Genomic DNA, 13,033 nt, shown 5'->3' with positions numbered 1-13,033 from the left:
ATGAATTCATATGCTTTGTTGCGATGAAACATTTGCCATCTAGTGTTGCCCCCCTTCGCCATTTTGTGTTGCTCCTCAATTCAAGTGATTATCCATCGGCGTTCCATTGACTTCAACGATAGTACGAAAGTACGTGGCCAATCTCATAAAATACAGATTGCTTTGCTCGTCAAATTCATCTCCGCCCCAACAGTTATGCTCATGGTCATCTAACATGAACACATTATTACAGAACCACAATAATAGGTTGCCCCCGACTAATAAGCTCATGGTCATCCAACATTTTTTTTTGCGAAATCATGGTCATCCAACATGAACACAGTATTATAGAACCACAATAATAGACTTGAAATTAGCTATCAACATTTCCACTTTGTTATAAAGAAGATCTTTTCAAACTCATGAACATTTTTTGAATTCCTGAAAAGTTTTTGAATTCATGAACATTTTTTGACTTTTCTGATATTGTTTTTTTAAATTTAATGTTTAAAAGAAAATCATGAACACTTTTAAGAAATCCCATTTTTTTAAAATTCAAGCACATTTTTTTGAAATTCGTGAACATTTTTTCAGAATCACAAACATTTTTAAAAATCGAGAATTTTTTTAAAGTCACAGTTTTTTGGAATTCATGTTTTTTTCTATTCACGAATATTTTTCCATAGTTGTGAATATTTATTGTTATTTGAATTTAAAATAAAAAAATAAAAAAGGAAACTTAAAAAATGAAGAAAAGAAGGGACGGCCCGCACCCCCGCACTGGTCGGGGAATAGGAGCTCCTCGAGCCCCGTCCGGCCTCTTCCTCCGGCGGTACCAGTAAACCCTCGCCCGTCTTCCTCCGTTCGCCGGCACCACCTCACGTCGCCATGGCCGGCGGCGGCGGCCCCCCGGGCTCCAAAAAGCGGAAGCGCGTGGCGGCGAGGAGGTCCAAGGCCAAGCGGGCCAAGGGGAAGAAGCCCTACGAAGCCTCCGCGGCGCGCGGCGGCGGCGGCGGCAGCTCCAAGGAGGAGCCGCAGCCCGTCACCGCCATGGACGAGCGGGTCGCAGCCGAGGTATGGACATGGTTGGAGCATGGGAATTGGTTTAGAGCATGGGCTGCTTGACTTTGAGCTGAAACCGGAGTCTTGACTCTCTGGCAGGAGATGTCCGAGTCGAGGGAGCCCGATTGCAACCTCGATAAGGTAATTTTTGCTTTCATCATGTTTAAAGTAGCATCAATTCCTGTATGTGATGCCATAATTTGATCCCAGCAGACGAATTGCAATTCCTGCTTCTGCTTGAATCGCCAACTCTGTTCATGATGATTCAGTACCATATTTTGGGCAACTCTAAGTTTGACTGCTCACGGCACCTAAATTTTAACAGGAACTGAAAGTACTATGTGTGAAGTTGAGATACCATAACATGAGCACGAACAGGAGAGGCAGGTAAGTGTCACTATCAAAGTCTTGTGAGTTGTGACATATGTTCAAGTTCTTATGCACATGGATTTGTCATCTGTGCAGGCTAGTTACCGAGGCTCTCCGTAAAATGGATGGGAAATATTTGGAAATTGCTAGATCCCCTACCGCATGTGTTCTTCAAGTGAGTTGATGATATTCATTCTCTATGAACTCGTTGCTTATGGTGTTTTGTTACTTATCCTGATAGCCACCATTTTTTGCCAGTTATGTGTGAAGTGGTGCTCACATTCAGAGAGGGATCCTGTTTTTGTTGCTCTGCAGCCACATTTGCTCGATCTTTCTCTTAATGAACACACTGTTTTCCTTGTGCATAATATCATAAAAATGGGTAAATTTCTCTACGATTCGCTAATAACTCATATGGGTTCATATGTGAGAATGTTGCTTGTTTGTTTGATTACCCTTAGCTTCACTAACACACCTCTTGTTTGTGACTGCAGCCACTAGAAAACAGTTTGCCTCGTTCATCTATTCCCTTCGTGGGCATGTCGCTTCCCTTCTTTGTCACACAATAGGGGCGGCAGGTATGTGTTATTGTCACAAATGGGTAGGAAATCGTCATGTATAGGAGCGGCATGAGTTAATTGTCGAATGCCATTGTATGCATCCGTTTTTATTTGCTATACAAATGGGGTACATGGTAATCTCACATTGAGATGCACTCTTTCTTGCAGTTCTTGACCATGCCTTTTGTCAGGCAACGCGACCTCATAAAAGAAGTTTGTTGTTGGAATTGTACTCCACTGAGCTTCAGCTGTCCAATGACCTGAAAGAAGAAAAACCATGCAGGTTCAGGTTGGCACGCTATAATGTCTTGCCATACATCTGCTTTGAAGTTTCCCCTTAACATTTGTTACTTTTCTGTACAAAACTTAAACTTGGGCGGAGGGAAATATTATTGTGGTCATCCAGTTATCCTGCCACAGGTGGCTGAAGTTATTTGTTTAGTTCAATATACTAAAATTCAACTCTCTTTTTCAGTTTGCTAAACATAATTTCCAAGCTTGGACTACAGAAATCATCTGTCCTGCAGCATATGACTACTGTTGTCCAGCCAGTTCTGGAAAAGGGTATTGTTGAGTATTCCATAGTACACACGGTCATATTGGAGTACTTAACAATTGCAGATAAGGTAAATGTATTTTATTGACGTGATTGACCTATCTTTATAATATAGCTTTCCTTTGTTGGTGAAATGTTTCTTCAGCTTATTGCAGTATCTAATATATGCATGTTCTACGTAGACATCAGCCTTGGACGTGATTCGTCAATTAATCCCCCATCTTACTCAAGGGACATACGCCGTAGATGAACTATCAGGTGTCGCCAGATTTCTAGGGAAATCAGAAGTGGAGAAGAAAAGATCTTCAAAACCACTTCTCATTCAGATCATGCAGACGAAGGAAGGATTAAAATTAGGGCTTGCTTGCCTCAAGCATGGCCTTGCGGAGGTACATTGTCTGTTTTTTTTTCTCTTTCTGTTTTCTTATTGTATATTAAGAGACAGATTTCAGACGGATCACTTGCTTTAACTTTGCCCACTCATCTGTTTTATCCTATGTTTATTTATTAACTTCTGTAGATTCCAGAGACACTAAATAGTCATGCAAATTGAACTGTGCATTACTTAGTGCCTCACGCTGCATATTCTGTAGTATATTTCTTCTCGCTTATTTCCATTGTGCTTTTGCCATTTAACATTGTAATGCATTTCAGGATAGGAAGAGGATTATCAAAAGCTTGAAGGGGAGGATTATGAAGCTTGCTCTCAGTGATTATGGATGCCTTGTAAGTGATGTCTATATATGTAATATATTTTAGTGTTTAAATAGGATCGTACTGTGTGAATTGTATGCTTTAACCTATACAAACATCCTCCCAGTGCACAGTAACTTCAGATGGTTTTATGCTTCCAAGCGATTAATCCTCAACTGAACTAACATGCTTTTTTCCTCCAGTTCGTTATTTGTCTTCTCTCCATTGTTGACAACACAGAACTTGTTACTGAGGTTAGTCAGCACCAATCGTTTGCTTGAAGCAATTGTTATGCTGCCATTACAAGCAATCTGAAGAGACAATGCTTATAGCTTGCTTTCAATATTTATAGGTTGTAATTGATGTGTTGAAAAAGCAGTTAAAGGAACTCATATTCGACAAGGTAAAAGCAATTCCAAGCTTCTGATGTGCTTACTTTTATTTGTCAGTTATATGCACATGAGACTATTTATGATGGAGCTCCTTGTTGGAACAGAACGGGAGACACCCATTGCTGCAGCTCTTTCACCCACTTTGTTCACGTTATCTGACTCTGGGTGAATTGTTTTATCTGAATTACAACGTGCCTTCCCTTGTTTCAAAGGCAAGTTACCTATTCTATTAACTCGTAAGTACTTTGAAGAGAAACAGCCCCCCTGAAATTTGCTTATTTTTGTTCAGGTTAACTTTGGTAGTAAGTTGGATGATGTAGCTGACAAAGAACATGGGGGTTCAGAAGACACACTGATTGCATCTGATAGCAAGGAGGACCCGATTAAACGGCGGCAAGAACTGTTGGTGAAAAGTGAGCTTTATGAGGTGATACTCAAAACATGTACTCCCTCCGATCTAAATTAATTGTCACAACTTTAGTACAAAGTTGTACTGAAGCTGCGACAATTGATTTGGATCTGAGGGAGTATTTAACTTTTGATTTATTTATTGAACGGCATTTCTCTTGGAGCATGTACTTCTCCCCCTCAAGGGATCTACATTTATTCTCGCAGCAGTGTAGTATATAGTGTAAAAAATGATCTTATATTTTGGGACGGAGGGAGTATATATAGTCGCAACCTTACCATGCCCCCATCAGTCACATAACACCCCTGATCCCAACATTACCATGCTCCCGTCAGACGCGTAACCCCTAATCCCAGCATTAATGTAGGTGTTCTTTTTTCCTTTGCAGGTTCTCATCGAGACTTGCATTGAAAATGTTGGACAGTTACTTCGAACAAACTTTGGCAAAGATGTACTATATGAGGTAATCTCCTTTGTTTTTGGTGTACACTTAATACAAATGACTCTTAATACGAATGAGTAGTCGACTATTGAAGAGCGTCATGATTGCACATAATTTTGCTTTATAAGAGGTACTGCTGTTATGCTTATGGAGGTTCTGTATTGCCATTTTCCAAGGTTGCTGTAGGTGGAAAAAATAACTTCTTGGAGGGGGTCACTGACAGGATCCACGTACTTCACAATGCTATAGCTTGTGACGCAGCACGCCCGAGGACAGATGACGGTGATGAGCACGCCTTTGATAACTACCACTCCAGCCGCACAATCAGGAGAATGATACTTGATTGTCCTGCATTTGCTGCTACCCTCTGGAAAACAGCCCTCGAAGGGAAATGCAAGTTATATGCAGATGGATTCAGGTACTTCAAAATGACTCATCATCGATATGTCAGTTCTTTAATCTGTTCATCAAATTTGTGAACCATGCAAATGCAACAACAACAAAGTCTTTCAGTCCCAAACAAGTAGGGGTAGGCTAGTGTTGAAACCCATAAGATGTTGAAACCAAGTCATGGTTCTGGCACGTGAACCATGCAAATGCGATGAATAAAGTTTCAACTATTGGTTGCAATTTACATACTACATTGCACTGGTTAGGTGATATTTTGAAGGACAAACAAAGGAATCACACGCTGATATTCTTTTGAATTTGTTGGTTGCTGCAGCTCCATGGTGCTGGCTACCTATCTGGAATCTCCAAATTCCGGGGTGAAGGATCTTGCGAAATCCGAGTTGCAACCGCTCATCGACGGTGGCATACTGAAGCCCCAGGACCATAAAGCAGAGGAGGAGAAGTGAGTTTTCTCGCCATCGCCATCGTCAGCGTCATACTTGAGGCGTATGTTGACTTTTGTCAATCATGTAGCCGAAATATAGTTAACACACTTCTTACGTTCATTGGTGAGGCTTGCGTACGCTTTGACCGGCTTAAGGTGAGGCACGAGCGCCTGCGTTGCCATAATTGGGCAGTGGCAAGCTCATGTGGCTCGCATCTAGCAAAGAACTTACGAGTAGGTTAGAGCATTAGTGTCTAGTCCACTTTCGAATATATTGTGGTGCAAGGTGCCTATTTAAGTAGTAGTTTATTGCTTTCTCTGATGAAAAAGGAGGTTATTCTTTCATTTGTGGTTTTTTAGGAGCATCCCATACCATGCTGCCTTCGTTTCCATAATTGGGCAATGGAACCTCATGTGGCTCGCAACTAGCAATGAACTTACCCTTGTTGCCATATTTTCAGGTCTGCCATGGAGTGTAGCTCCGACGAGTCGTCAGAGCTAAGCGATACAGATACTGGCTACCATGCCAAAAAAGCATACAAGGATTTGAAGTCTGGCAAGCTCGTGGCGAGGTTTGGCACTGACAGGTTTAGATGCCCGTTCTGCCCCGAGAAGAAGCAGCTGGACTACCGTTACCGTGAGCTGATTCGGCATGTCATTGTCGTGGGTGCATCCAGGCGTCCTTGGAAGGTGAGGGCAAACCACCGGGCCCTGGCTAAACATCTCGAGACGGACTATGCTGATGCACCAGGCTCATCCTCAATGCCTCTACGACAAGCTGAGGCACTGTACCTCTCTAAAATAAAGAGAAGTCAAGCTGGGGCAAGATCTACCTGCAAACTAAGCAGATAAGCTGCCGCCTACCTTTGCCCCCACTACTACTCGCGATCTGGAAAACCAAGAGGCAGAGCAAACTATTTTAGGCAGACACAATCAAGTCTACATAAACATATCTTTTACAAAGCCATTTCCATTTGGAAAGGCTCTCTTTTTTAGAACATGGAAAAATATTGGCACATGCAAGTAACACCTACCTCAAAATCACTCACAAGAAGAGGATATCGCTGCCAATTATTGCCTAACAATATATGGCCAAACTACCTTGTAATATAAAGAAAGCAGAAGGAATTAAGCAATGCAACGTACATGCGGTGTAGTTGGGCTCAGCGGCAACATAGCATTCCCCTCCAATGAGGCTGGAGAAGACAAACAAGGACACACGTGGAGTCGTGGGACCAGCACAATGTGGAAGAAAAACTCCGAGAAGTAGGCATGACTCCCCAGAGAAGAAGAGTGAGTTCAAGTCATAGAACCAGATGGTTTCCATGTCACGATGCTACACGGTAGCATTAAAATAGTTTCTGTTCAAAATAGGAGCAGCCCATGGAATGGCACATCTAATTGAGTGAGAGGGCCGAGACTCCCCCTCCCTCCGCAACCCCCGCACTAGTGGGGTTCAACATGGCATCCCCCGGGTTCGGGTAATGCTTGCCCAGACCTGTACCCGTCTCTATATTTTTCGTCCAAACCCATACCCATACATCGGTTTTCAAACTTTTCCGGTACCCGTACCTGGGCAGGTGCGGGTAATCCCCGTGGGTGAAAATACCCATCTCGGCTACCTTACCCAATTCACATTTCACCATGTATTTTTCAGCATTTCCGTATATATGCACAACATTTTAACATGTATACTTCAACATTTCAAATATACACACCACATTTTAGCATGTCAGCACATATATTTCACGATTTACCGGCGATTGAATAAGAAGAATGGTATTATTTCAGAAGTGGATAACAATAAGCATGAACTAGATGGCACTAAACAATGTCCAATTATATTCATGGATGAGTAGCATGTAAGTGAAGTTTTTAGGGAAACATTCATATATGTTATCTTTTCTCAATTACGAGACAAATAAGAGGGACATAATTTTCTCTATTGAAGATGCTTCTGGAACCTCTAAATGATAAAGTGAAAGAGACTATATAATAAGATCAACAAAGTCAGAAGCAAAATCATGAGTTTACAAAACATGATCAACACATTTAAACATGACCCTGCACATGGGGAAGGGGAGGAGATTTTGAGTCGAGGCTTGTATGCACGTACAGGGGTATGAGTATAGCCTTCCCATACCGGTACCGGCCTTACCCGATGGGTACAATTTTTTTCCCATTTATAAACCCACGGGTAATTATTTTTTCCAAACCCTTACCCTAATTAATAGGGTTTTTACCTGTAGGGTTCGTGGGTACCTATTGCCGTGTTGAAGTGGGGTGACGACATTGCAGTGACATCCCATGGTTTCTTCATGCTCGACGGTGTCTTGCTCTGCATTGCACTCTGCTTTTTTAGCTTTGCCCTCTTTGTTTCTTTTTGTGAGGACTGTCTGATTTTCTTTTATCTGCTTTCTAAGATAATTTCATCGACGCTTTCTATCATTTGGCTGTGTGGCTTTATTTATAAAGCGGGGTGCAAATCTGTTTGGAGAAATTCAGTTTCCATATTAGTCTTTTACTAATTTTCAGTCTAGTGATTAGTTTAGAAATGTCTGTAATTGTTAACCGCTAGAAAAGCTGGTTTGCTTTGTCATCCATTACAGACGGTAAATTTGTAACATATTGTGCAGAATAATGCAGTGTGAATTATGAGAAGTGGGTAGCCTAGACTTTCAGTGAGCGGGAGAAATATGAATAAAGATCTTCTGAGCTGTATCGTGTAGTAAAACGTGAGGGAGTTCAAAATGAGAATCCGACTGTCTGATGTCTGCTTCAAAATGAGAATCTGACTTCAAAATGAGAGGAAAAAGAGCGAGTTAATTGGTGCTGTCTGCTGTGACCTGTGAGGCTGTGAGCATATCATATCACCAAGGGCGGTTCGCCCTCGTGGCGTGCTCCGGCGCGGTCCTGACCTGGTACACCGGCGACTCGCAGCTGCCGTTTGTGCACCAGCTCTGGTGGTGCTGGCCCGCGCGGAGCTCCTCCTCCTCGAACGGCCGGCACTCGGCGAACGACGGCGGGGGCCGGGCGTGCGGGTAGTCCGGGAAGCGCTGCCTGTCGGACGGGTCGAAGAGCGGGAAGGACTGGCGCCTGCGCGCGCCGGCGGCGTTGGCGCGCAGGCAGCCGTCGATGACCCTGCACTCGTCCCGCAGCCGGTTCTGCACCTCCCGCAGCGCCTGCGTCGGCGCGGGCGGCCTCCTCCCGCCGCCACCCTGCTGCTTCGCGACGGAGCCACGGGCCTTGTTGTGCTGCTGCTGTGTGGACGCTGCCTCGGACGACGCCGGCGTCCTCCTGTCGCTGGCGCGCCGCCGGGTGGGCGCGCAGGGCGTCGTGGCGGCCCTCGCACGGTCATGGCACGCGGCGCAGAAGGCCGTGGCCCGCTCGGCGTCGAAGTTCCTCCGGCGCGCCTTGTCCGTCAGGCACGCGTGCGCCTGCGCAACGAAATGCACGCCACGTCAGCGCACTAATACACAGTACAAAGACTTATTTAACCGTTGATGCAACATTACCATCACGTTTGAACTAGTAAAATAATTGTAATTAATCAAATTGAATTGCGCATTCAACCGGAGTTGGTTGGCCTAAACAACAACTCGAATTCGAAGGTGGCCACGATCACGTAGACGTAACTGACGGATCCTCATGGACGACGGATCGATCAAGGTAACAAACGAACGAACAAACTGCCAATCTCTTCCCGTGCGTTTCGGGGCGATCGCAACAACCTACCACTACTCGAGTGATCATCGTCGTTATAAAACTAGTAGGAGGAGTGACAGAAAGGCAGCAGCAACAACATAGAAAGGCAAAGATTCCAAGTGAACCGCAACGCAAGATCATCATGAAAAGGGATGGCACCAGTAGCACCGCCCGACCCAATGCGCGCGCATGCGGAGAGGCGTGCGTAATTACGTACTGTACCTCGGAGACGAGCTTGAAGGCGACCTCCGCCTTGGGGTGCCTGTTCTTGTCCGGGTGCAGCTGCAGAGCTGCACATCACATGAATCAATCAATTTTATTTACCACCGTCAGTGTACAAATGTACGATCAGTAATTAAACGCGGCGATCAACGGTGGCGTGATGTATGCGTACCGAGGTGCCGGTACCGCCGCTTGATGGCGTCCTCCGACGCGGCCTCGCCGATCTGCCATACACGCAGGAGTTAATTAATTAACACGTCCTCCGAAAACAGAGGCGCAGCGAGGAGGAGGAAAGGCGTGCATGCGTAGGTATTGTATACGTACGGCGAGGACGAGGTACCAGTCGACGAAGATCGCGCGGCGCGGGGAGCGGCGGCGATGCGGGCAGGACGAGAAGGCCGCCGACGCCGCGCACACCTCGCGGGCCGCCTGCGCCTTCCCGGCCGCGTCCGCCATTGGCGTGACCGGCCGAGCCGGTCGATGGATCGACGTACGGCGGAGCCGAGCACGCGCGCGTGTGTGGTCAAGCAGTTTGTCTGTGTGAAGAGAGGTTTTTGTTGGCGTGACTTGTCCGCCTCGTGGAGTGGGGGTGGGGAGGAGATCGAGGCGAGAGGGAGTGGGAGTGGGAGGGGCGGTTCCGAGGAGGACGAAGGAGTGGAGCCGGAAAGAGCGGGGATTGCGGGTGCATGCAAGTCGTGTCGCCTGCCAGCTTTGTTTTCGAAACCAGGAACAAAAAGCCATCGCATCGCGTCTGTTGCACCGGAAATCGAGATCTACACGACCAAGCCAGCACGCCCGCTGCATTCCTCGGAACAAATTTTCAGGGACTTGCATAGCGTGGCAATGCGGATGCGTCGAGCAGCTGCCTGTCCTGCTTTCCCCGGCATTGTGGCACTCCGCGCTGGAAGGTGCAGGTCGCTGCGCTTCCAGTCACGGATGGGATCGAAGCAGCCGATGGCCACTTTCTGATTGTAGCAGCAGAAACTTACTGAGTTGGCAGCCGGCGATTTCCTCGTCGGCGTTGCTTCTTGTGAACCATCGAGCGAACACGGTTCCTCCTATAGAAGCCCTCCAGGATCCACGGATAATTTCTGATGCCTTCCGTGCCTACGCTGATTCAAATTCGTGTTGTGCGGATACAACATGTAAGGTTGGATAATTCTAACACAAAGAAGTACACGAGGAGCATACTATTCATCCTTTGCCTAGGGGTGCTGGCCTAGCTCGGGTGCACTTTATACAGACTTTAGTGATAGCATTGATATGATGAAGCGATGGATGCACCGGTAGTTCAATAGTTAGGCATCCATTTATTATATGTTCGGTCCTTCGATAGCTCAGAGGATTTTTTTTTTGAGCAAAAGAGAGGCCTCCCTCTTTGATTTCATATAATGAAACCATTTGATCTTAAACATAGTATAAACAATACACACAACATACGAAGTTACGAGCATGCAACAAGATTCAAACTAAGGTTCTATTACAAACCCGAACAACAGGAGACAAAATAAGGCTAAGCGCATGCTAAGGGCAACAAACATCAACCGGTTTTTGCAAGGACCAACACAAAAGGAACGCTAGGACAAAGCAACCTAGAGCCAACGAAACAACCAACAACCAACTTTACATCTCCGCCTCTCGAATTAGCCACCAAGTCGAGGGACTCCAGGTCTTCATCCCTGCAAAGCACGAAACACTTCACTTGCCACTTGCTCGACTAGTCTTGCTCCCAACATCAATATTTTTGCCCTTGCATCCTTTATCTTCAGAATGGACCAATCAGAGATCCAATTACACATTAGTTTCACCAGCACAATCGGATCATAAAATTTCTTTCTATTAAAAATCACGTCATTTCTACACTTCCAGAGAGACCAAAATAGAGCCAAGACCCCGACAAGAACAAGTTTTTTGCCAGGTTTCCGGAAAGTCTTGATCTATCTGTCAAAGAAATCATTAGATTTACAGGGGTAGAATTCAAATCAAAAGCACACTGCAGTAGGCTCCAAATCAACCTAGCAGCATAGCATGAGAGGGAGTTCTTTCTACGGTCTTTCCCACCTCCCCTCGCGTCTTTCCCAGGGAGGCGCCAACGGCACCCCTCGCGCTGCTAGCAACACCCCTACGACACCGGCCCCCCTCACCGTCGCTGCCGTTGACCCTCGTCACGGCGGTGGAGGCTCCCCTCGCCGTCGAAGGTGACTTGGGGTGGTGGAAGATGGAGTCCTCCGCTGGAGCTGCTGGAGCGGCGAGAGTCGGCGCGTCGCCGATCTTCGACGAGGGCGACGACCCTGCGTCAGGGTGGTGGCTGAGACGTTCTCCGAAGCGCCATGACTGGTGGCGGAAGCAGGGCTATGGTGGGTGGTGTTGGACGAAACCCAGATCTGATCTGGGTGGATCTCCCATGCCGCCTACCTAGTTCTTCTTCACAACGTGTTAGGGACGGATCCGGTGAAGTGTCGCTCCTGCGCTGTCGCCGCTTGTCCCGCTGCTGGCCCATGATCGCTGGTCTGTTTGGTATGGCAGATTATGCAGGGTGCCGACCGACGGCGTGGGATAAAGGCGGCGATCATAGGGCACCTCAAGTGACAAGACGAAGATCTGCCTGACGCCTGTTATCCTTGATCTGGCCGAAGTGTCAGGTTTCGGAAGGCTCCACCAGTGAAATTCCATGGGCGCGTTATGCCTGGAGATTGCTGGATCGGGTGGGATTCAGTTGTGCCCACTGGTTTTCCGTTCAGGAGGGAGCGATGTGAAGCTCCGCTATCTGTTGCCATCATGGGATGTGTTTAGTTCCATGGTGAAGTTAGAGGCAGAGAATGTCATGGAAGCCGAGATCGGAGGACTAGTACTGGTGATTGGAGCGTTTGTGGCGATGAGGAACTGATAACCCACAAGTATAGGGGATCGCAACAGTTTTCGAGGGTAGAGTACTCAACCCAAATTTATTGATTCGACACAAGGGGAGCCAAAGAATATTCTCAAGTATTAGCAGCTGAGCTGTCAATTCAACCACACCTGGAAACTTAATACATGCAACAAAGTATTTAGTAGCAAAGTAATATGGTAGTAGTGGTAACGGTAGCAAAGTAATATTTTTGGTTTTATAGTGATTGTAACAGTAGCAGCGGAAAAGTAAATAAGCGAAGAACAATATATGAAAAGCTCGTAGGCAATGGATCGGTGATGGAGAATTATGTCGGATGCGATTATTCATGCAACAGTTATAACATAGGGTGACACGGAACTAGCTCCAATTCATCAATGTAATGCAGGCATGTATTCCAAATATAGTCATACGTGCTTATGGAAAAGAACTTGCATGACATCTTTTGTCCTACCCTCCTGTGGCAGCGGGGTCCTATTGGAAACTAAGGGATATTAAGGCCTCCTTTTAATAGAGTACCGGACCAAAGCATTAACACATAGTGAATACATGAAGTCCTCAAACTACGGTCATCACCGGGAGTGGTCCCGATTATTGTCACTTCGGGGTTGCCGGATCATAACACATAGTAGGTGACTATAGACTTGCAAGATAGGATCAAGAACTCGCATATATTCATGAAAACATAATAGGTTCATATCTGAAATCATGGCACTCGGGCCCTAGTGACAAGCATTAAGCATAACAAAGTCATAGCAACATCAATCTCATAACATAGTGGACACTAGGGATCAAACCCTAACAAAACTAACTTGATTACATGATAAATCTCATCCAACCCATCACCGTCCAGCAAGCCTATGATGGAATTACTCACGCACGGCGGTGAGCATCATGAAATTGGTGATGGAGGAAGGTTGAT

General features: G+C 46.0%; 2 protein-coding genes across 3 annotated transcripts; one reads left to right on the top strand and one right to left on the bottom strand.

Annotated features, from left to right (window-relative positions):
• Positions 1 to 742: 742 nt before the first annotated feature.
• LOC125552966 (pumilio homolog 24-like) lies at positions 743 to 6,341 on the top strand. 2 transcript variants are annotated; one of them, XM_048716692.1, is made up of 18 exons: positions 743 to 1,053; positions 1,141 to 1,182; positions 1,367 to 1,428; positions 1,507 to 1,585; positions 1,669 to 1,792; positions 1,905 to 1,988; positions 2,139 to 2,253; positions 2,446 to 2,596; positions 2,709 to 2,915; positions 3,181 to 3,252; positions 3,423 to 3,473; positions 3,572 to 3,622; positions 3,716 to 3,823; positions 3,901 to 4,038; positions 4,409 to 4,483; positions 4,639 to 4,880; positions 5,187 to 5,315; positions 5,759 to 6,341. In XM_048716692.1, exons 1-18 carry the CDS (start codon positions 868 to 870, stop codon positions 6,147 to 6,149), a joined length of 2,307 nt encoding a protein of 768 aa, XP_048572649.1. In that variant the 5' UTR covers positions 743 to 867; the 3' UTR covers positions 6,150 to 6,341. The 2 variants fall into 2 exon arrangements, with proteins under 2 accessions (XP_048572649.1, XP_048572648.1); XM_048716691.1 differs by having other exon boundaries at positions 2,139 to 2,259.
• A 253-nt stretch (positions 6,342 to 6,594) lies between these two features.
• On the bottom strand, positions 6,595 to 10,414 carry LOC125552967. Its single transcript, XM_048716693.1, has 4 exons — positions 9,549 to 10,414; positions 9,397 to 9,448; positions 9,225 to 9,292; positions 6,595 to 8,734 (listed from the first exon to the last, which is right to left on the bottom strand). The coding sequence occupies exons 1-4, from the start codon at positions 10,056 to 10,058 to the stop codon at positions 8,168 to 8,170; spliced, it is 1,197 nt and encodes a 398-aa protein (XP_048572650.1). The 5' UTR covers positions 10,059 to 10,414; the 3' UTR covers positions 6,595 to 8,167.
• Between the last annotated feature and the right edge of the window lie 2,619 nt (positions 10,415 to 13,033).

The sequence above is a fragment of the Triticum urartu genome, chromosome 4, assembly GCF_003073215.2.
Source record: "Triticum urartu cultivar G1812 chromosome 4, Tu2.1, whole genome shotgun sequence".
Taxonomy (NCBI): Eukaryota; Viridiplantae; Streptophyta; class Magnoliopsida; order Poales; family Poaceae; genus Triticum; species Triticum urartu.
The sequence above is the reverse complement of the archived record's forward strand: the minus strand, read 5'-3'. Positions and strand labels throughout refer to the sequence as shown.